At 46.9% G+C, this 24,265-nt stretch overlaps 2 protein-coding genes across 2 annotated transcripts; both read left to right on the top strand.

Annotated features, from left to right (window-relative positions):
• Positions 1-301: 301 nt before the first annotated feature.
• On the top strand, positions 302-3,520 carry PtA15_1A532 (uncharacterized protein; the record flags this gene model as incomplete). Its single annotated transcript, XM_053165570.1, has 13 exons — positions 302-423; positions 486-606; positions 691-770; positions 865-1,045; positions 1,138-1,230; positions 1,307-1,490; positions 1,562-1,676; positions 1,745-1,946; positions 2,027-2,288; positions 2,365-2,797; positions 2,890-3,015; positions 3,101-3,259; positions 3,355-3,520. 13 exons carry the CDS (start codon positions 302-304, stop codon positions 3,518-3,520), a joined length of 2,244 nt encoding a protein of 747 aa, XP_053016748.1.
• A 19,262-nt stretch (positions 3,521-22,782) lies between these two features.
• Positions 22,783-23,761, top strand: PtA15_1A531 (uncharacterized protein; the record flags this gene model as incomplete). Its single annotated transcript, XM_053165569.1, has 5 exons — positions 22,783-22,813; positions 22,881-22,985; positions 23,116-23,349; positions 23,436-23,564; positions 23,643-23,761. The coding sequence occupies 5 exons, from the start codon at positions 22,783-22,785 to the stop codon at positions 23,759-23,761; spliced, it is 618 nt and encodes a 205-aa protein (XP_053016747.1).
• Positions 23,762-24,265: the final 504 nt, after the last annotated feature.

Raw genomic sequence — 24,265 nt, 5'->3', positions numbered from 1 at the left:
AACCAGGGGGGACTTGAAACAAGTTGGAAAAAGGCTGTATTTTTTTTGTGGTACCCGTTCATCCGGGTGTACCCCAATCGGTGCGAACCCGGCAGGAGTGTCCATTTCGGGGGTTATGATGTCAGATCGGTTTCGATCTGCAAACCAAACCAGCCGAGGCCAGCCCCACTCTCGAAAATCTCCAAAGAACGCACCACGGGACACCCGATGCGAAAGGTGAACGACAGCTTGTCAAGACACACACGATTTTCGGGCTCATATCCCTCCAACAGACCATCGATCGAAACATCCTATCAAAAAAATGAAACCTTCCAATTCCGGTCAAGCTCACGGAAGCTCCTCTTCCACACATCTCAAGACCGCACCCAGTCCGATGGAAACCCTGGCCAACGAACGTCGCGAATGTCCCTTTGATTTATGGAGGTGAGAGGAATCCCCTTTTTGGTCTGGTTGGAACGGGTCTGCTGATCATCTTATCTGTCTAGGATGACATGTGTCTTACACGGTGGGGAAAAGTTGGTGCTGCTTAAGGATAAGTTCATGCAAGAAATTGAACGTGATCCAGCTTTTAAGCTCGATGACATCCATGACCTCACGAAGGACCAGGTGTGTATACGTTGCCTCATTATAACCAACGCATGCTTGGCCTGGTAGCAGAAATTATGGTTAATTCATACATATTTGCTCTAGATAAGAGAAAGAACGATGGCCAAGTTTGCCAACATGGTACATTACGTGACCACTGAGAGATTAGATGTGTTTACGAAACGGTAAGTTAAGGCAAACCAGTCTGCATACAATCCCGATCCTTTATGTGTACTATTAATTGACTGATCCCGTCTTTTGATTACCAAAATTGGACAGGATGGAATTGATTGGTATTGCTGACCCAGCCTTTTGGACTAGATTTGGAGTTCACTACGGATTATTCTTGGGTGCCATCCGATCAGGTGCCACTGCAAACCAATTTAGCTACTGGCTAGATAAGGGCGTGTTGGGTCTAAATGGCATCACCGGTTGTTTTGCAATGACTGAACTGGCCCATGTTGGTCTTCATAACCTTCTCCCGGGGATTTTCTTCTTCTTTCTTTTGTGAAAGTAGTATTTGATCAGAAATGCTGACCCTTGCTTTCCTAGGGCTCCAATGTCGCGGGTTTAGAAACTACTGCTACATTCGACCAGCAGGCCGATGAATTCGTTATCCATACTCCCACTATTTCTGCTACCAAGGTTGGTCATTACCTCTCGGTAGCATGCATAGCGGTACAGGCTTGCTCAACTTTACGCTTTCTCCTTTTTGCGCCAGTGGTGGATCGGTGGGGCTGCTCAAACGGCTACTCATTGCTCAGCTTTCGCTCGGTTGATTGTCAAAGGAAACGACTACGGGACTAAAACCTTTATTGTCCCTCTGAGAGATCCTCGCAACTTTTCACTCCTACCTGGAATAAACATTGGTGATATCGGCAAGAAAATGGGCAGAGATGGAATTGGTGGGTTCATGTTGAAGCAACCCATCCACTCATCACGTAAACTGACTTCTAGTCACCTTTCGTTGCTCCAGACAACGGCTATATTCAATTCACAAATGTCCGCATCCCTCGTGCGTACATGCTCATGAAACATACTCAAGTCACTCGAGAAGGCAAAGTCTTCGAACCCCCTTTGGCGCAGTTAACGTATGCAATGATTTTGACCCTTGTCATTAAAAGTAAATCCAACTAATGTGTTCCCCCTTCCCCTCCAGCTATGGTGCCCTTCTTCAGGGGCGCACAGCCATGGTAGCTGATGGCGCGAATGTCGCCAAAAAGGCTTTAACCATCGCCGTTCGCTACGGAGCAATTCGTCGACAGTTCAAGACCGGCAACAATCCATTCGAGACGCAACTGTTAGATTACACGACTCATCAGCGTCGATTGATGCCTCTGGTAGCTCAAGCTATTGCCATGGTCCGTCTTTTCTTCTTCTTTTTCTGAGGTGACGCATGTCAACACGCCCTAATGCTTATCTTCGGGCTTCGATCAATAAGGGCTTTACTGCCTTGAGAATGACAGACCTATACGAAAAGCTTTCAATGGAATTAGAATCTTTCGACGCATCATCAGATAAGGAGCAAAACGACAAAGTACTCGAAACTTTAAAAGAGGTCCATGCTTCGTCCGCGGGCCTCAAAGCATTTTCCACTTGGCAGTGCCTTGAGACAATCGACAAATGCAGACAATCGCTCGGTGGTCATGGTTACTCTGCCTATGCTGGATTGTCATCTATGTATGCTGATCAAGCCGTTCAATGTATGTCGTATGGTGCTTTTCATTTTTCTTGTCTCCCTGCGACTCTGATGGCGTCAACACCTGTTTTATTCTCAAGGTACATGGGAAGGTGACAACACCATCTTATCTTTACAAGCGGGAAGATCCCTGATTTCTGCATATCAAGATGCCCAGAAAGGGAAAAAGCTTTCGACTGGTACAGCGTATCTCAACGACAAATCAATCTTGAAAGCGCGCTGCCGATCCGACGAAGTAGTCGTTGACTTGGATACAATGGACACCGCTTGGGGGGCTATTGCGGCCAACGTCGTCAAGAAGGCTGCTGATGTCTACGAGAGCAAAATGAAGCAGGGCTTAGGTAAAGATGTGGCGATGGAGGGATGCGCCCACGAACGGTTTTGTGCGGCAAAGATCCATACAATGGGTTATATTTTCCGTCAGTTTCGTGATGCCCTGGATTCTGTCGCTGAGGAAGAGCCTCGAACGCTCAAGACCCTCCACACGATTTGCCAGTTATACGGATCTTTTCAGTTAGTCCATTTTTCATGGGTTGTAATTCGGTTGGCCTGATCAATCATAATGCCGAGCCTGACCACTGACCGTCGATTATCGAATCTTCAAGGATTGAGGAAAATGCAGCCTACTTCCTCAAGTATGGTTTCTACACTCCCAAGCAGATGGATATTGTCTCAGAGACCGTGACTCGACTTTGCGCTGAAGTGCGAAGCTATGCCGTTTCATTGGTCGAGTACGTGTGGCAATGATAAAAGCTTGGTAGATGTAAACGGCAAAAACCATGGCTAATTCAGAACCCTGCCCTTCTCCTTTTTCAGCGCGTTCCGATATTCCGACCATATCATCAATAGTCCTTTCGGCAGATATGATGGCGACGTTTACTCTGCTTACTTCAATGCAGTCCGAGCGGCAAACCCACTCCCGCCCGTGCATCCCTACTTTTCAAAACTCATCAAGCCCCTCTTAACTCGAGAACCGTACGTTCATTAATGTCTTCTCAAGAAACAAACAATTTCTGTTCATAGCGTGATGGGCTTACACCACGCTTTCTTGTGGGTCCTTGTCGCTCAAGGTTGGAGCTGGACGATGCATCGGAGATCGGAATCGATGAGGAGATTGAAGAAATCCAACAGGAAAGATTGCAAGGCGTCAACGAAACCGACGAAGGGGCTATCCCAGTGACTGAGAGTCAAAGACAGGAGACCGAAGGAGCCGCCGAATGGGAAAAGAAACGCTGAATAGTTCTGGCGTTATTTATCTGATACAAATCTTTATTTAATAGGTAAGAAGTGAAGGATATGGTCCTTTGTTTCATTATCAATCAGGCTGGCTATCGTCATAACTCAGATTATTGTCCTCTCGTCTCTTTTCATCTTAAAACAATCACGTGTATAGAGTCCACGCCAGCCGAGGTCCAATAGAGTTCACCACTATCCCACTCCACCAATCCTCATATCTTCTTTTTGTGTTCATTTTCTTTCACTTTTTATCGACTACATAATTGTACAAGCTAATCATTTGTTCATAATCTTCGAGAGCAAACTTTCGATATTCGGATATCGATCTCTTCCTACCAGTTTAAATCCACGATCCTGTCAATCCAGCCGTGTAGCAAGACCTTCCCCCCTGTTGTTCATCGATAGAATAAGTTTCTTAGCCGCTGGTGTTGAATTGGTCAAATGCTTGCTGCAACATGTGTACTGTAGTTTCCCTCCCTCCTGACTCTGATCTGTCGTTATAGCAAATCATTCATGCTGTTTGCAATCATCTTTCCCTTTCTACACTTTTTTTGAATAGAATGCATAGATAGATACATGCCTCCCTTTCTTTGTTATCGTTGTACAACAAATCATCATACATAGTCTCTGGTTGAATTCCTTCACAAAAAACAGCTTGTTTGCATGTACCTCTTGTGAGCACTGGCTTTTCAGAAGACCGGGTCTTTCTCTTGACAGATCTGAGATACCATCAGGCATCATGTAAACGTGGATTTATCTTAACTGAACAAACCCCTTTATGTTCGCAAGTGGTATGTACCGTCAAAGATAGATGAGTCCCACCGTCCTTGTGTGAGACCAAATTGCCTTTTCATGTTTTTTTTTCCTTCCACTGTAGCCCTGGATGGCTCGAGGTTATCTCCTCCTCACTGAGTGCTCAAAGAATCCACCACATCATCGGCGAATTCCTAAACAGGCCTAGCCTATAGCTGCCACCCAGAGTATTCAATTGCCTCTGTGGACCTTCTTCCCTTGAACCAACGGTGGGCCGCTACGCTACCGCCAATTTTGAATAGCGTTAGCGCGCTGTTAGCGCCGCTACGCTGCGCAAATTTTCAGCGGCGCTGACAGCGCGCCAATTCTTTGTTAGCGTTAGCGCGCCGCTACAGTCCTGCGCTACAGCGCGATTAGCGGAAAAAAAGATGTGTGGAAGAGGAGCTTCCGTGAGCTTGACCGGAATTGGAAGGTTTCATTTTTTTGATAGGATGTTTCGATCGATGGTCTGTCGGAGGGATATGAGGCCGAAAATCGTGTGTGTCTTGACAAGCTGTCGTTCACCTTTTGCATCCGGTGTCCCGTGGTGCGTTCTTTGGACATTTTCAAGAATGGGGCTGGCCTCGAGCTTAACAAAGCCTCCCAGTGAGGCAGCCCCGCAGGGTCTCTGTCTCACAGAGAGGCTTACCTGCAAAAACCTGTATCTGGCCTGAGAGCCCCAGGAAGATCAGCCTGTATCAGGCTTTTTTTCACTTTTTCCTTTTTTGTAAATCAACTGTCAGCCCGCTGAGGCTGCCCCTCAGGACTTAAGAAGTGCTCGGGAGTGCGCTTTTTCTGATGCAATTTAGGCCTTGTAGCTGCCAATATAAGGCCTGATCCTTGCATTTGAAGTTTTCAAACACCAAGAAAAGCGGACCATATTGAGAGATTTTTTTTTTGTAAATACATGTGGCTTTGTATCAAAAGCTGTTTCAATATATTAGGGGGTTTCAAAGTAGACCCGCACGTGCATGCAGGTCACTTTGCATAACCCAGTTTTGCAGGGAGACTGCAAGCCGACATTCAACATTTGAGTTGAACGCCGGCTTGCCTTGCCTTGCAAGTGGCATGCGCGGGTCTACTTTGAATCCCGCTATTGAAAGGCAGTTAAATACTGCTGTAAGGGTTGTGTCCCTTCACTGGAGCAGATGGCGGATGCGCGGTGGAACAGGCGCAGAGGAAACGTTCTAGGACCAAACAGGGGGAGCTTTAGATTGCACTGACTCAGAGAGAATGAGTGTCAGTTCTCTACTGAACTGAGAGAAGAGGGGAAACAACAAGAGAGAGGGAAAAGAGCTTACCTGGCTCAGAGAGAATGAGTGTCAGTTCTCTACTGAGCCAGGGAAGGAATGGGGCCGGGCTATCTACAAGGCTGTGACAGGGCAGGTGTCCATTGGTGACACCTTGTGAACCCCAGAGGAGGAGGGGGATTTACAGTCTCCCCTCCTATAAAAGAGAAGAAAGAACAAGGGAGAAAGGAATAAGGCAAGGGAATGGGGGCATAGGGTACAAAAGAGTTAGGTGGGGCACTCCAGAAGTTGGTGGTAGGGGGGGGTGGAAGGAACTGAGGCGGGATTGGTAAGCCACCCAACAAGGGGGGAATGAGACTTGGGGCCCCTGTGTGGGACTTCAGAAGCGGCAATGAGGTCCGCCACTCCGTCTGGGTCGAAGGACGGTTCCGCGAACTCACTACAGATGTGCGGGGACGCGAGGGTAAGGGCGGGGGTGACGAGAGGATAGCTGGCGGCGGGGGGACATACTCTACAGCCTCAATTGAGTGTCAGTAGGCTTCCAGGTCTTCATAGTCCTCCACCAATGAAACGTGGAGGTCTGGGGGATAGATGTTGTCCGCGGGGCCATCCAGCGCGTCCTCCGCAATAGCTTTGTCTACCAAGGTCATCGCGGCGGCGTTTGCTATGTTGTACTCTTGGATCGCCGCTACAGTGGCTGCTTGGGTTGGTGGTCGGCCCGCCGGCGGGTTGACAGGTCTGCTGGGGGCTGGTTGGGCGGGTCCACGCGCCTTGGGAGCAATGTCGTTAGCCGGTCTTGGGGGTGTGATGAAATCGGCTGGGACGTCAACATAGCGTTTTTCAACTGGCCCCGGGCAGGACCCCGGAATGTTGCCGCAAGCCTTCTTGCAGAAATGGCATTGTCCTTGCAAGTCGAGGTACAAGTGAATTTGCCAAATGAAGTCCTCGCGCGCTGATTGCACATTGGTTGTTGGTACCTGCCGGCCAGGATTGAGTTGGAGTGTGGATTGGCCCAGGGCTAGTGCCGATGCATTTACTGCTTGCTCAAACGCCCCGTAGACAAACAGAGTGGCATCCAGAAGTTGGCGTTTGGCGACCCGGTGTTGCAATGCCTTGGGGAGTCCATAGACGACGAATTGAGCCAAATCAGCATCCAATAGAGCGGTGACTTCTGTGGCGTCGAAGTTGAACAAGCTCTGGAGCGTACGAGCCCTGGTACTGTAGGTCTGGAACGACTCGGCCGGCCCCATTTCAATTTGCCTGATTTTTTTCTTCAGCTCCGCTCGCCAGTTGAGCGGAAGCGCAAACTTGAACATCCGAGCTTTGAATTCAGACCAAGACTTGGTCAGATAACAGGAGGCTTTGTTCCTGTAGAACAATTTCAAGTTAGTTTCGGCAATAAGGTTGCCAACGATTCGAACCTCGTCCAAGGAAATGGTGACCGCTTTGGTCTCAAAGAATATCTCAACTCCGTGGATCCAGGTGAGGAACGGCTTGGCAACAAGAAACGGGCCAACAAACAAGGGCCCATCTGAAGTCCGGAATCGTTGTAGATCTACACCCTCAGTCGCTGGTCGGCCCGGGTGGTTGGAGGGCTCGGCTTTTACATGCATACCAACAATGATCTCCTTGAGCCGGTCGGTTTTTGCATGCATGCCAACTATGATCTCCTTGAGTTGGTTGGTGCGGGCCGCGTTGGCCTTGATAGCGGCTTGGAATGCTTGTAGATCAGCTCGTCGGTCAGCTTAGCCTGCTTGACTGAGGCGTGCTGAAGCTTCAGTACTTGCTTAAACCAATCTTTCGCGGTGGTTAGATCAGCGGCCTCGGTTGTTTGGGTCAACTCGGCGGAATGCTCTGGGCCTCCAGCGGTAGGGGTTGTATCCGACATCTCTATTGGTTGTTGAGGGTTGGGGCGGCTGGAAGATGTGGTGAGGAGCTGGGCCAGCCGTCTGCGCTCGGCGTTACCGGATCGGAGGATGGCTTCAGGATCCGAGAGAGGGAGGAGATTCTCGACGTTGGAATTCCGACGAGTTGACATCCACGGGCCCCTTTAAGGGTTGAAGATGCTCAGATAAAAGAAAAAATTGGGTTTGGGCGGGACGGGCGGTGGGCGGGCGAAACGGGCTAGAAAAATTGAAGCAGGCGGTAATCAAGGAAGAACAGGCGTTTTTGGGCGGGCAAAAGGATTATTGGGCGGGCGTATGAGCGATTTTGGGCGGGCAGAAGATTTCTCAGGCAGTCGGAAAAGGGGAAAGGAGTTTGGAAGGTAGAAAAAAAAAGTGTAAGGGTTGTGTCCCTTCACTGGAGCGGATGGCGGATGCGCGGTGGAACAGGTGCAGAGGAAACGTTCTAGGACCAAACAGGGGGTGCTTTGGATTGCACTGGCTCAGAGAGAATGAGTGTCAGTTCTCTACTGAACTGAGAGAAGAGGGGAAAAAACAAGAGAGAGGGAAAAGAGCTTACCTGGCTCAGAGAGAATGAGTGTCAGTTCTCTACTGAGCCAGGGAAGGAATGGGGCCGGGCTATCTACAAGGCTGTGACAGGGCAGGTTTCCATTGGTGACACCTTGTGAACCCCAGAGGAGGAGGGGGGTTTACAACTGCATTCTTGCTTACATCAGCAGGAATGCGTCTCAAAAAGAGGCCTTTTTCAAACTTCTCTCCAGGCCATGGACCAAGGGCTATCAGCCTGTGACTGCCGCCACATTAAAGAGGAGAAGCAGGCCTTTCTTTGGTATCCAGGGTGGGGCTCAGTTCTTTTGGGAAGTGGGGTTTTTGGGGGCACAAAGTTGGTTACCTGCAAAAACTAAGAGCTGTAAGCGGGGCTCTCAAGCCAGGAATCAGGGATTCCATGCAAGTCCCTCCCTGACGGGAGGTCGCACTTTGTGCAAGGCGCTTCGCGCTGTGCCCCCTGGCAGGCGAGGGACTTGTGCTAAGTTCGGGCTGGCCTTGGCTGGTTTGGGTGGACAGGTTTGCAGATTGAAACCAATGGGGCAGGCTTTAGGCACGCCAAAAATTTACTAGATGCACGCCAAAAAAGGCGTGAACCTCCAACCACTCCAATATTTTTGGAGTGGGAGGTGGTTCACTCCAAAACCAGACCTTTTTTGGAGTGCACATCCCTACACTCCATGCTGGTTGTAAGTGAGCAACTGGGCACTCCCTTTTTGTTAGGGGCAGGCTTTAGGCACGCCAAAAAATTCCCAGATGCACGCCAAAAAAGGTGTGCACTCCTGACCACTCCAAGATTTTTGGAGTGCAACATGGTTCACTCCAAAACCAGCCCCCATTTGGAGTGCACAACCCTGCACTCCAGGTGGTATGGAGTGAACACCCCGCCACGCCAAACCTCAATGGCCGGTCTGCGGCGGCTACACATGTCCCTCTCAATGACCGGGACTGTCAGCCGGCAAGCAAAACCAAGTTACCCTTAACTTGCCAACTTTCTGTTTTGCTATACCGTCTGCAATTATGACTAGTTTCACACTCATTTCACTTGTTTCTTCACATTTCACACTCTTTGATTTTATTATTGACATAGCTTATGTATGCTTGTATCTAGTCAAACTCAAGAAGCCTGATACATAAGTTGTACTCCTCGAACTCTATTGTTCCCTGGACTTTCAGAAGAGAAGAACATAATAAACATCTTTTATTCATTCCTCTTTATTTGAAGATACATCAACACATCACTACTTCAAATAGCCAGTTTCCCTCATATCAACAAATCACTGTCCGGAAACTCAAGCCTGACTGTCTCAAAACTTATCATCGGCTGGATGTAAACTCTTTGGATCAGATTCAACCCCATCTACAACTCGGAGCCACCGGATTATTCCAGTAAACTTCCATCGAGTGGATTCCCATCTTCCCCCGAGTAACCCACCGCTGATAGGGACAGACCGGTCATCAAGAGGACACACCCCTCTTGATGACCGGCACAGACCGGTCATTGAGAGGACACAACCCCTCTTGATGACCGGGACCAACCAGTCATCAAGAGGACAAACACACCCCTCTTGATGACCGGGACGGACCGGTCATTGAGAGGACACAACCCCTCTTGATGACCGGGACCGACCGGTCATCAAGAGCTGTATCCCTTGTAACCGGTCCGGTCTGTCCCGGTCATTGAGGGGGGGTTTGTCCTCTTGATGGCCGGTCTTTCCCGGTCATCGAGAGGGGTTTGTCCTCTCAAAGGCCGGACTTTCCCGGTCATCAAGAGGGGTTGTGTCCTCTTGATGACCAGCGTCCTCTCGATGACCGGTCCGTCCCGGTCATCAAGAAGGGTGTGTTTGTCCTCTTGATGACCGCTTTGTCCCGGTCATTGAGAGGGGTTGTGTCCTCTTGATGACCGGTCTGTGCCGGTCATCGAGAGGGGTGTGTCCTCTCGATGACCGCTCCGTCCCGGTCATCAAGAGGGGTGTGTCCTCTCGATGACCGGTCCGTCCCGGTCATCAAGAGGGGTCTGTTTGTCCTCTTGATGACTGGTCGGTCCCGTTCATCGAGAGGGGTGTGTCCTCTCGATGACCGGTCCGTCCCGGTCATTGAGAGGGGTTGTGTCCTCTTGTTGACCGGTCTGTGCCGGTTATTGAGAGGGGTGTGTCCTCTCAATGACTGGTCGGTCCCGGTCATCGAGAGGGGTGTGTCCTCTCGAGGACCGGTCCGTCCCGGTCATCGAGAGGGACATGTGTAGCCGCCGCAGACCGGCCATCGAGGGGAGGAGGGCTGGTTTTGGCGTGGCGGGGTGTTCACTCCATACCACCTGGAGTGCAGGGTTGTGCACTCCAAATGGGGGCTGTTTTTGGAGTGAACCATCCTGCACTCCAAAAATCTTGGAGTGGTCAGGAGTGCACGCCTTTTTTGGCGTGCATATGGGAATTTTTTGGTGTGCCTAAAGCCTGCCCCTTTTGTTACTATTCTCCAAGGCCCACGGAGGCCGGCCATCAAACAAAGGCACTTCCCTCGATGGCCGGTCTGCGGCCATCGAGGTCAGTACATATTTACCGCCACACATATACAAGGCTCTCAATGACTGGGACCAACCAGTCATCAAGAGCCTTGTATATGTGTGGCAGTAAATATGTACTGACCTTGATGGCCGCAGACCGGCCATCGAGGGAAGTGCCTTTGTTGGCCGGCCTCTGCCGGCCATGGAGAAAATAGTAACAAAAAGGGATTGCCCGGTTGTTCACTCCCAACCAGCATGGAGTGTAGGGATGTGCACTCCAAAAAAGGTCTGGTTTTGGAGTGAACCACCTTCCACTCCAAAAATATTGGAGTGGTTGGAGGTTCACGCCTTTTTGGCGTGCATCTAGTAAATTTTTGGCGTGCCTAAAGCCTGCCCCAAACCAATCTGACATCGTAACCCCCGGAATGGACACTCCTGCCGGGTGCGCGCCAATTGGAGTACATACACCCGGATGAACGGGTACCAAAAAAAATACAGCCTTTTTTCAACTTGGTTCAAGCCCCCCCAGGTTAAGTTCCCAAGCTTAACACCTCGGAGAGGCTTACATCTCATGTACTGGCCCTACAGACTTGGGATTTTCTGGTAAAAAACACCTATTTCTTTCCAAACTGTTTTTGGTATTTTGTTTAAAAAAAACCTGAGTAGACAGACTTGTAGCCTACTATCTCAGCTTGCATTCCTTTTTTTCCGCTAAAAGCGCTATAGCACAGCGTAGCGCGCGCTCTTTGGCGCCCTCTGTGTGTAGCATTAGCGCAATTGCTTGCATCTGCGCTAACGCTACACTAACAGCTAAATTAGCTGCGCACCCTGTGCGCGCAGCATTAGCGCAGAGATGACGCAATTCCGCTAACGCTACGCTAAAAGTTAGCGGAATTCCGCTGCGCTATGCCACGCTAAAGCTACGGTTAGCATAGCTGGCCCACTGTTGCTTGAACTGACAGCTCTGTTTATGAAGCTTAGGGCAAAAACCCGTCAAAATTAAGGGTTTTGGGCCCTAGCACTATAACTGTGCTGATGTAAACACTAGTAATGTAAATTACTAAACTTGTTACGTGGTAATTTGGCCACTACAAGGGTTTTAAACACTCTTTAAAAAGAGGAGGATTTATTATGTAATTAATAATATATAATCGGACTTACTTCGCGCACTGCGGAAAACTCTTCGCGCACTGTGGGGGTCGTCGTCTTGACGTCCCGCCCCCAGTGCGCGCTTCCGCCACGGCTCTTCGCGCACTGTGCATTCCCCCAAAAAAACGGCTTACTTTTCTGGAGATATTTTTTGATGAGTCGATAGAACGACCTTTGATGACCCCCCCAAAAAATAATCAAGTCATTTGGTGGCCTCCTTGAGCCTAGAGAAAATTGAGATGAAATAATCATATTTTAATGTGGCAGGGGCCTGTAATATTGCTTCCTGTGCCCCAGTAGCCCCAAAAATTTCACAGTATCATGGTAAATGTGCAAATTCATGATCTGATAATTTTCAGAATTTTTCCCCGAGATATAAGGGGTGCCGGCAGGCTTAGTAGGAAAATTACTGCTAACAGTATAGCTTTTTTGTTACACACCCAAAGAGTCCCAAAATTTCAGAAATGTTTTCATTGTGGATATTCTCCGCGCCATAAATTTCTTGGCAATAGTGTATCATGATAACATGAGATATAAGGGGTGCGCGGCAGGCTTAGTAGGAAAGTTACTGCTAACAGTATAGCTTTTTTGTTACACACCCAAAGAGTCCCAAAATTTCAGAAATGTTTTCATTGTAGATACTCTCCGCGCCATAAATTTCTTGGCAATAGTGTGTCATGATAACATGAGATATAAGGGGTGCGTGGCGGGCTTAGTAGGAAAATTACTGCTAACAGTATAGCTTTTTTGTTACACACCCAAAGAGTCCCAAAATTTCAGAAATGTTTTTATTGTGAATACTCTCAGCGCCATAAATTTTTTAGCAATAGTGTGTCATGATAATATGAGATATAAGGGGTGCGCGGCGGGCTTAGTAGGAAAATTACTGCTAACAGTATAGCTTTTTTGTTACACACCCAAACAGTCCCAAAATTTCAGAAATGTTTTCATTGTGGATATTCTCCGCGCCATAAATTTATTGGCAATAGTGTGTCATGATAACATGAGATATAAGGGGTGCGCGGCGGGCTTAGTAGGAAAATGACTGCTAACTTATCTCATGTTTTAATGACACAATATTGCTAAGAGCTTTATGGCGCAGAGAATATGCAAAATTGAAACATTCCTGAAAATTTCAGACTATTTCAGCTTGTAACAAATAATCTATACCTGTAGCAGCCATTTTCCTACTAAGCCCGCCGCGCACCCCTTATATCTCATGTTATCATGACACACTATTGCCAAGAAATTTATGGCGCGGAGAGTATCTACAATGAAAACATTTCTGAAATTTTGGGACTCTTTGGGTGTGTAACAAAAAAGCTATACTGTTAGCAGCCATTTTCCTACTAAGCCTGCCGCGCACCCCTTATATCTCATGTTATCATGACACAATATTGCCAAGAAATTTATGGCGCGGAGAATATCCACAATGAAAACATTTCTGAAATTTTGGGAATCTTTGGGTGTGTAACAAAAAAGCTATACTGTTAGCAGTAATTTTCCTACTAAGCCCGCCGCGCACCCCTTATATCTCATGTTATCATGACACACTATTGCCAAGAAATTTATGACGCGGAGATTATCCACAATTAAAACATTTCTGAAATTTTGGGACTGTTTGGGTGTGTAACAAAAAAGCTATACAGTTAGCAGTAATTTTCCTACTAAGCCTGCCGCGCACCCCTTATATCTCTGGGAAAAATTCTGAAAATTATCAGATCATGAATTTGCACATGTAACATGATACTGTGAAATTTTTGGGGCTACTGGGGCACAGGAAGCAATATTACAGGTCCCTGCCGCGTTAAAATATGATTTTTTCATGTCAATTTTCTCTAGGCTCAAGGAGACCCCTAAATGACTTGATTATTTTTTAGGGGGATCATAAAAAGTCATTCCATTGATTCGTCAAAAAATATCTCAAGAAATGCAAGCCGTTTTTTCGGGGGAATGCACAGTGCGCGAAGAGCCGTGGCGAAAGCGCGCACTGGGGGCGGGACGTCGAGACGACGACCCCCACAGTGCGCGAAGAGTTCTCCGCAGTGCGCGAAGTAAGTCCGTATATAATTATTAATTACAGGGAATAAATTTGGCGTAAAAAGTAGGTGGTAAGCGCTCAAGCTGATTGGCTGCTTGTCAGAGGCGGGGGTCTTACGGCAACTACTTTTAAGGATAACGCTTGTAAATATGCTAATAAGGGATTTTTGATATTTAAAGGTTTAATCCAGTGGATTTTACGTGCTGGGGATGGTTTAAAGGGAAAAGGGGCTACAGTAGTAGCAGAGGAGAATATTCACGGCAAACTTACAGTTTAATGGCGGTGAATGGTCTGGGGAATCTTTTCCTGAGGGCCAAATAGGCCTCTATTTATAGAGGGGACTTCAGTGGGCGTAAACACTGAGTCCTTTTCTCCCTATGGGAGTATCCATGGGTGTAGCCGTGAAAAGGGCTTGGCTGTGGGTATTTTAATTGTATTGTAATAGACTAATTTCCCTGACTCAGTCACATGACATGTTTATAACCAATTGTCATGTGAAAGAGCTTCATTAGAAGTCTACATAATACTTTCACGGGGTATTTTTACACGAGTAATATTACTCATTATTGTACAACAGTTTATTTTTATTTACTTTAATTGTTTTACTAAATTTTTGTATGTAATACTATTTTTGGGCGCTTTCTGTGGCCAATTCTTATTTATACAATTAGTACATGAAGGAATAGGAATAAGGGGGTACTTTAAGTGGGTGACCCCCCTTAATTTATGATGAGGAATCTGATTCTGCAATAATAATTTAATAATTATTATTATTTACTAAGTTATTGCAGTCTTTTGGATACTTGATGTATCTCTAAGGCTGACATGAACTGATCCCAACTTAACACAAGTCCCTCGCTTTGGAGGGCCCTGGTGCAGCCTGGGCTGGCGCAAAGGGCAAGCCTCCAAAGGAGGGACTTTTGACTCAGCATCTCCACCTGGGGAGGCAAACCTGGGTTGCTAAAACACAAGGATGGCAACTCAAGACTGGAACCCATGTTTGCTCTAATACACACACATACCAATGACCTAACTAGATGTACAAGCAAGGGTGAAGCGCTGCTGCTGCAAAAAGCTCAGCGCAGAGGGTTTTGGGTGTGCTGCACTGCGCTAATTTATGGCGCTGAAGCCACTGTGCTTCAGCTAATTGGATTGGGGGGAAAATTTCTTGCATTTTTAGCGCACTACTTCAGCGCAAAAACTCTACAATGTCATGAACAATGTCCTGAAGGAGGAGACAAACCAGACAAAGATGCCAAAAATAAGAGAACAGATTACTTTTTTGGGTTAAGTTTTGAGCTCTTTTCAGCAGCCCCAATAACAACCTGACAGACAGTCTTGGAATTCTCCTGTCAACCTAGCCCCACCCCAGAGCCACATGAGGCTTCTAACACACTGTTCAATTGTTTGAATTGCCAGACACAACCTCCCTGACCCGCATAAATTGACTGCAGTGACAGAGGCGCTTCCAGCACGTTAACTGCACAGTTTCATTCACCCAATCAACCTCCCCACCACCCGTCCACCGCCCATTGGACCTCACCTGACCTGGTCCTTATGACCATGTTGGGGCCCTGCGAAATCAGTGTGCAGATTCTGAAAAAGTGGTCAGAGGTCATTCAGCGGTTTTTCCGCTGCACTGCTGCTGTTGTCAGCGGTTTTCCGCTGAAACCAGCGTCAGCGCAGTGGTTGACCGCTGATTGACTGCTCATTTAGCGGCGCTGAAATCTACAGGTTTTTCCGGTGAAAATAATCAGTGGTTAGTGCAGCGCTTGTCCCACTGATTTTCAGCGCAGCGCATCCCTCCCAAAAACCGCTGAGCTGACCGCTTTTCTGCGCTGTTTGCAGCGCAGTTGTTTCACCATTGCCAGTACAGCTGAGAATACAAATTTGACTGTGGCCAAGCTGGTTTCACAGGCAGGGTAATCCTTGGACTGGGGATTCCTTGCAGTGTAACTGAAAAAGAGAATAGTAAGAAATGAAATAGCACGGATTTATCAAAATAAAGATGATTCACCTTTCACCAATCTACTCTAGCACCTTCCATTTCCTGTCCAAGGGGAAGCTTCCCTTGTTGTAATGACTCAGTTTCATGTTCATCTCAGGTATTTCTAAGTTGGTTGGGTAGAATTTGTAGTCTTTGCCATCCAAGTCAGCATCTGACTCTGATTCTAAATTGGGGCCATCCTTTGATTGAGCTTGGGGTGCTTGGGGGGGGGGGCAACAGTGGGTCAGCTAAGCTAACCATAGCTGTTAGTGTAGCGTAGCACAGCGCAAATGCACTATTTTTTAGCGTAGCTTTAGCACAATTGCACGCATCTGCGCTAACGCTACGCGCACAGGGTACAAGGCTATTTTAGCTTTTAGCGTAGCGTTAGCGCAGATGCGCGCAATTGCGCTAACGCTAAGCACGCAGGGCGCAAAAGAGCGCGCGCTACGCTGCGCTACAGCGATTTTCGCGGCAAAAAAGGCGTTTTTTTCCGCTAAAAGCGCCTTAGCGCAACACAGCGTAGCATAGCGGCTGTAGCGGAGCGCTAACGCTAAACAAAAATTGGTGTACTTCTAGCGCAGCGTAGCGGCGCAAACAGCGCGCTAACGCTATTCATTCAAAAAAGGCTGGTGCTTTTTGCCGCTACACTAAACTTTAGGGCTAAAATAGCATAGTTTAGCGTAGCGGCCCAGCGTTGGGGGATCTGGGATAGTTTCAGTTCTTTTTTGCAAGCATCAAAGACTTCCTGGATGAGGTTATGATAAAGGTGAGTTTCAAAGCTTTTGGTGAAAAGAATCAGTTGCCAGGCTGGGTGGAGAAATGCTGCAAAGAAGACACTATCACATTTCATGGCAATTGTTGAAGTACTTAATTTACGTCAGCTTGATCATTGATCCAAACATAGGCAGAAATCACTGCAAGAAAAAGTCAGGCAAGTGACAGCAGTTGAGATGAGGCATTCTCCAGTGTGACTTCCATTCTAGCTCCACTCAAGCAGAAATTGGTTTTTTTGGCACAGTCACTGTGCATTGAAGCTTGGTTGAAGGCAAACTATGAAAAAGGCTGAAGTTCCATCACCAGATTCCTTAGAGCTCTCATTTCAACTGGTTACACTTGCTTGACTTTTTCTTGTAGTGAAATGGTGACAAAATGAATTTTGAAGCTTCCTTGTTCTTTTCAAGAGAGTCTTGTAACCAAATTTACTTGTACAGGGCCATGTTCCATCAGCAGATCCCACATTTCAAAGCTATACTCCCTTGCCTGGACCTGCAAGTGGACCCCATACATCATGTACAGCACCAGAAACCTTGCTTTTGCCAACCACCCAATCAGACTTCGTGTTGCCTACATGGATTGATTTAGGGGGAGCTGCTAAACCTTGTTTGCTGGTGAAAACTCAATCTTGATCATTTTTCACCAGCCAGCAAGGTTTGGCCTTTCCCTCCAGATCAAGCATTTCAGCCCACAGTAAGTCCTCCATTTACAAGAAGAAAGAAATCACACCACCATAATCTTCAGCATTGCATCCTGACTGGACATTGAGAGAAGTACATCACTCACCTCTATAACCAGTTGGGTAACAGGAAAAAATGCTAAACTTCTTTATTGCTTAAAGAAAAAGACCAGAACTAAAAACAAGAATATTTAAAATAAGAATGTAGAGAAAAGAAGAAGAGAAACCAACCCTGAATAGAATATGAATATATCAAAGACAGACAACTGAAAGATTAGACAACAAGGACAATGAAGAGACTGATGGAGGATTTGACAGAGATTAGTTAGAGTTCTGAGAAGTATTGAATAAGAAGAATAACAAACCCTTTATACTGGCAAAAGAAAAATTGAAAAGTTAGATGAGGAGTCAACAAGGATCTGAGACACAAGAGATGAGAGATAAATCAGAAGTAGCTAGTAAGTTTGATCAATTGGATGTGTTAAAATGAAATGATATACAAGAAAGGGGGTTGAGAAATTGACTCCCATAAATTAAAAAATCGACCCCCAAATGCAGTTTACGTTGCGCAGACCGGGTCGCGACGTCTCCCCCGGATCCTCATGACCGAATTTTGATCCGGGGTGGCTTTGGGAGTCGGAATTATAATTCTGCAATCCCAAATGGGAGTCGGGATTTTAATTTTACCAAAAACCCCAAAAAATAAAGAAATATTCATATCTCCTCACTGGAGGACCCAAACAGTCCCAAATTTTTAAGGCAATCTAGATACACTGTCTAGACAATATGTTGAGATTTACAGAAGTAGAAACAATCAGGAAGGCCGTGCGGAACAGGGGGGTTAATTTGACGGATTTCCTACTAAGGAAATCCCGCAAAACCTTATCTAAGGTGCTCCAAATGGCCCCAATTTTTTTCTGCAATAAGAATACACTCTTTAAAACATATTTTGAGCTTCAAGGCATTAGCACACCTCAGGGACACCTTGTGTAGCTGGGGGGTGATTTGGCGGATTTCCTACTAAGGCAAACCGCCAAAACCTTATCTATGGTGCTCCAAACACCCCCAGATTTTTTCTGCCGTAAGAATACCCTCTCTAGAAAATATTTTGAGCCCCAAGAAGGTATTACACATCAGGAAAACCTTCTATAAGTGAGGGGCTAATTTGATTTCCTACTAAGGAACTGCACCAAATCCTTATCCACAGTGCTTTATAGAAGGAGTTCCTGATGTGTAATACCTCCTTGGGGCGCAAAACATTTTTATAGAGTGTATTTATATGGTAGAAACAATCTGGGGGTGTTTGGAGCACCGTAGCTAAGGATTTGGCAGATTGCCTTTGTAGGAAATCCGCCAAATCAGCCCCCGGCTACACAAGGTGTCCCTGAGGTGTGCTAATGCCGTGAGGCTCAAAATATGTTTTAAAGAGTCTATCCTTATTGCAGAAAAAATTTGGGCCCATTTGGAGCACCTTAGATAAGGTTTTGCGGGATTTCCATAGTAGGAAATCTGCCAACTCAGCCCCCGGCTACACAAGGTGTCCCTGAGGTTTGCTAATGCCGTGAAGCTCAACATATGTTTTAAAGAGTGTATTCTTATGGCAAAAAAAATTTGCAGCCATTTGGATCACTGTAGATAAGGTTTCGTGGGATTTCCTTAGTAGGAAATTTGCCAAATCAGCCCCCGGCTACACAAGGTGTTCCTGATGTGTGATACCTCCTTGGAGCTCAGCATATTTTCTAGAGAGGGTATTCCTATGGCAGAAAAAATTTGGGGGTGTTTGGAGCACCATAGATAAGGTTTTAGTGGTTTGCCTTAGTAGGAAATCAGCCAAATCAGCCCCCGGCTACACAAGGTGTCCCTGAGGTGTGCCAATGCCGTGAAGCTCAGCATATTTTCTAGACAGTTTATCTATATTTCTGTAAAATTTTGGGAGCGTTTGGGGACTCCAGTGAGGAGATATAAATATTTCTCTATTTTCTGTGATTTTTCGTAAAATTAAAATCCCGACTCCCGTTTGGGATCACGGAATCACAATTCCGACTCCCAAAACGCCCCTGGGTCAAAATGCGGTCACAATGACCCGGGGAAGACGTCCCGAAGCGGTTCGCGCAACGTAAACTGCGTTTGGGAGTTGATTTTGTAATTTGAGGGAGTCAATTTCTCAACCCCTACAAGAAATGCATTGAGGTGCATTTCTCACTGAGTTGGAAGCTAATCAGGCTGTCCCAGTTAAAGCCTTGCCAAGAATCACAAGGATTGATTTGAGTGAAGAGAGAGTTGTTGGAATTGATAGAATATGTGCTTCATGCCCAATATTTGTGGCTGGGCCTTATCATTGTATCATCCAACAGTTACCTGTAGGAACAATGTGCGTTTAGCTCACACTGCGGGCATCTTGATGTCGCTGCACAAGGATTTGCATTTGTCAGTTGCAGCGATGAGTCTCAATGAATAGCTTAACTAAGCCTCTCCAAGGAGGTGCAAAGTGTCTCTGAAGGAGAGGCTTGTGTTTCAAATCACAATCTTTGCCTGAGGCCGAGAGATTTTTAAGCAGAAAATCATGATTTTTTTACTTACATCTCTTTTACCACTTTCTCTCAGCTTACACTGCAAGCCCTTCCATACCAAGTTGTAGCTCTGCATCTCCTCTGTCCTTTAATTTTTTTTAGTTAATTTCATCAAAAATTGGCTATGCAGAAGCCATTCTTGTGAGGGCCTTTTCTGAGCAATGCGATGAAGCCATTGTATCATCTGGATGTCAACGTTGGACACACTCTCAGGGGAGTTTTTGGTATGAAATGAATACCCACTGGGTTATATTGTGTACATGCCCAGGAAAGTATGGCTATGTGTTTAGGCCAGGCTGGCTATCCGGTCTGCATCAGGTTGGATGACCACAGAAGTCCAATTCTTTACATTACAAGTAATTCCAAGGAATGGGATTATACACATTCTTGGATACATGAAAAAGTGTAGAAAAACAAGCTAATCCTGATGGTTTTGTAGGCTGTAAAGAAATCAGATGGGTACATTGTACTTTCTTCCCTTGATGGCCAGTATGTACACTGACCATTGGGAGGAGTACTCCGGGTTTTCCTGGCGTGCCCAGCTGACAGGAGCAGGACTGTAAATTGGAGTGCACAGGAAGGCACTCCCTTTCCAGCCAGCCAAAGTGTTGAATTCTGCTCGCTGTTAGACACCTCTGTGATAGCCGTGCAACAGAGACAGTAGAATCTCTTCCTGTCGTCCGTGTTTTCAGTGCTTGCTCCCCAAGATTCCCGAGTCCACTCCTTCTTCATCCCTTCCTTACTCCTCATCTCCTCATCAACTCCACCGCTTCCTCAAAACTTTATCCTCAGCTTTCTACATTGACTTCGTTGTAACTCTCATCTCAATCCTCAACATTGCTCAAGATCAAGATCAAAGGATACTCTCATCCAACCTTGATTTGACTGCTCATCAAGAACGGCTCAACTCTCCAATTTGGTGAGAAAAGCACCTCAGCCTCAATCCTTCCTATCTTGGCTAATTGTCTCAACTCCTTCCTTTCTTATTCCCAGTGTGCTTGTTCCTTGTTCACCTTCTTTATCTAGTCCTTTGGTTGTCTTATACTCTCTCTATCCTGTGGTGGTAAATTGCTCTCTTCTTATATTTGTTCTTGTCTCATGTTTTCTCATCTAACTCCATGTCATGTGTCTTTAGTCTGGTTCTTGATTTCTTAGCAATTCAGATAAAATCCTCACACAAAGGTTCAAAAAGGGGGTGCCAGGGTGTTCACTCCAAACCAACTTAGAGTGGATGACTTCCTGTCAATCTGCAGCCCCCTGCAGGACCAGATCTGCAGCCAGAAAACTTTAATTTTTGCAAGGACATGCTGTCCCAGAGGCTGTGATCTGGTTCTTCCGGGTCTGTAGCTGATCTTGACAGGAAGTCCTGCAGTGCAGGGCTGTGCACTCCAAAACTTGCCAGATTTTGGAGTGAACTAATGTTCTCCAAAAAAAGTTGGAGTGAACACTAGTTCACTCCATCTTTGCTGTGCATGTAGTAAATTCTTGGTGCCCATTTAGCCTGCCCCTTTATTTTCTTTTTGCAAATTTGACCGGTCCCTCAAAGCAAACTTGTTGGGGAGTGCTATAACTACAGCCTCATTGTGGGTTTACACATTTAGTAGTACCACCATGGTGCGTAATGTCAAATCAATAAGCATTATAAACAAAAAGGTCTTTGACCTACATTATTATTAACAAGGGTCCAGCCTAGAATGGCCAATGGTTTGAGAATCATGTACCCTCTAGTGGTCTTCAGCAGAGATCGAGAGAGAGAGAGAGAGATGACTTGAGGATGTAGGCAGTTTATAGCTGAATAGCTTGTTGAGCTTCGGCTCGCAAGTTCTTCCGACATCGACAGATTCTTGCCACCATCTGTACCTGAAAGGCTGGTTGTCGGCCATCCACCACACCACGTATTGAACCGAGCAATCTGTTTTTTTCGATCACACATCTTGCGGAGATCCTCAGGAGAAGCACGCGATCTGAAACAATTTTTTATGTGTGTATGACATATATTGTATGTATCATCATCACAGGCTCCCGCTCAGCATCTCGATCTCTCAAATCTTCCGCTTCACAGTCTTCTCGTTCAAAGAGCAGTTGCAACACTAGACCTGTTACATACCTTGAAGGAGAAAGTGTGCTTTGGGGTGGCGGATGAAGGGTTTTCACAACAGTCGACGATACGTATGATTTCCATCCGACTTCATGGGCGAGTTGATAGAGCCGATTGACGAGCAGCTCGGCCTGGACGGAGAGATGGATCAAGACACCCGCGAGAAATCCACGTGCTCGTTCCGCAAGCTGAAATTGTAGCGATGGCAGACTGGATGGGACATGTCCAGGCTGCTGGAAGGAAACTTGAATTTGCTTGACAAGGACATGAAGGCGGTCGACCAATTAGAAATAGGGGGAAAGCTGACGAGATGGCCGCCGGCTTTCTCCTGAACCGCCGACTGGCCTCCTCCTCTTCGTCCTCCTTCTCCTTCTCCTCCGAAGAGGGTCATTGGCAATCGCTCGTGATACACACGCCCTCGTCACACCGCTGTGGCCTATAAGGACTGTGGGCTGAGCAGATGGTGTGTTTCGTCCATTCCCTGGGTATCTTGGATCTCCAGACGGCCACCGGCGACCATCGATGTCGATCTCCGAATCCAGCCGTCACCAGGAACCTCGGTGTCGAGGAAGGCCATTGGCCTAGTTAAGTACTTAGTAACTGACCGCATACAACTTGTTTATGTACAACCACTACCACACCTCCATCGCCTCTTGTCCACCTTCCTTCCTAGTAGTGCACATCCGTCTCCAACTGGCAACAACAAGAACAAGAAGCAGAGCAACAAGAACTACCTACGTCAGGGAAGTAGCTTGCGCTTGCGGATCGCAATACACCCTTCTGCTCCCAGATGGGCCATCAACCTTCGCACTCTCTCGTCTCGATTTCCCCCAACGATTATCATTTAAATATTATTATCTTATAATCATCGTAATTATTAATTGGCCCCTTCCAAGGGCTCATATTCCTCCACCTATTTATATTCATCTCATACAGAACAACACGGACTCTGATCATTCCTACCCAGAGATGGGCCACCTCCGTCGATTCTCTGAATCTTGTAAGTTGTTCAGACAGTAACAGGAGATAACGCACTCTCTCTCTAAAGACTTTCATTGTTTGTGAAGCCGTCCGCGACAAGTACGAATCCTATCCGGCCAACTGCTATCGTCTATGGGTAACGAAGCATCCCAGCGGCGCTCGTCCGGCCCGCATGACCCGCAGGTCCTTCGGTAAGCTCTCTCCTGAGCTCCTTTCCATTCGTCAAGGGCCACCCTCCTCTCGCCGACTTGCACATTGGAGGGCACCTTATAAATACAAAAAAAGAGGGGAAGACTGAATGGGCTCGCTGTTTATTCTCAGATTTCCCATTGCGGGCAGGGACAGGCGGATTGAAGAGTGTGCCCATGGGCTCCTTCCTGAGCCCGACCGTGGAAGAGGAGGAGATGAGCGGGTCCGGAGACGAACCCGGCCTGGCGGACGACAAGAAGGGCGATAAATTGCACGCTCCAGAGTGCCGGACACGGTTCCATCGACATCAGGGCCCGCTCCGGAGGGAACAAGTCCTGGCGCCATCATGCGAGCCCGGCAATCCTCGTAGGTCAAGATAGCCGCTTACTCGCCTCCCTCCATTTCACTCTTTCTGATCTCAACCTCGCCCACTTCAATTTTCTTACTCCTAGATCCCCGAGGAACTGCCGGCTTGAAAATCCTCATCAAGAGACTCTCGCTCTCCCTCCTCAAAACGCGCTCTTTTGTCCGCACTCGTTCCCAACCTGAACTCTTCATGGTGCACTCTTTCGACCATCCAGGTCAGTCTCTCGTCTCTTTTCTGCTCAATAAAATACGCTACTTATCACGCCCTTTTTTGAAAAAATAAAAATAAAAAGCAGGTCCATCTAGAGTCGACCGTCAAGCGTTAGTCTTCGGAGACGAGAACCCAGAAAAGATCGACGAAAGATCCGCCGAATTTTACAAAACTTTCTTCCCCTCCTTGGTGCTTGGATAACAGAAACCCTATCTCCTTTTTAACTCTTTAATCCGACCGTAATACTCCCCCATTTCTTCCAATTCTATCTTACAATAAGGGTAAAGAAAGGAGATAAAAAAGGTGATGGTTGGACCAGTCCTGTAGTATTATGTGTTGTTGTATTGCAAGCTCGACCGACCTCGCTCGAACGTCCATCGGAACACCAATCTGTCTTGATTCACAAGCCCGCTAAATCTTGTCTTCCTCCGCTTTCTTCGGCTTTCTTCTTGTTGTTTTCCTCTACCATTTTTCTTGTTCCTTCCTTCCGAGATACTTGACCCAACCACTGCAACCACGGACTCATTTTTTTATCTACAGCCAATCCGAAAAAGCTTGGATGCTTTGGAGGGAATTTCCACTGGAAATTCCTATGGGATTTTCCAACCTTGTATGCAATGAAGTGACAAGGTTGGACATTTTGATATATGCAGGATGCCTATATCAAAATCAGGCAAGCTCAATCAGAGACTTCTGGCTGTTTTT

The sequence above is a fragment of the Puccinia triticina genome, chromosome 1A, assembly GCF_026914185.1.
Source record: "Puccinia triticina chromosome 1A, complete sequence".
Taxonomy (NCBI): Eukaryota; Fungi; Basidiomycota; class Pucciniomycetes; order Pucciniales; family Pucciniaceae; genus Puccinia; species Puccinia triticina.
This window is presented reverse-complemented; position numbering and strand designations above follow the sequence as displayed.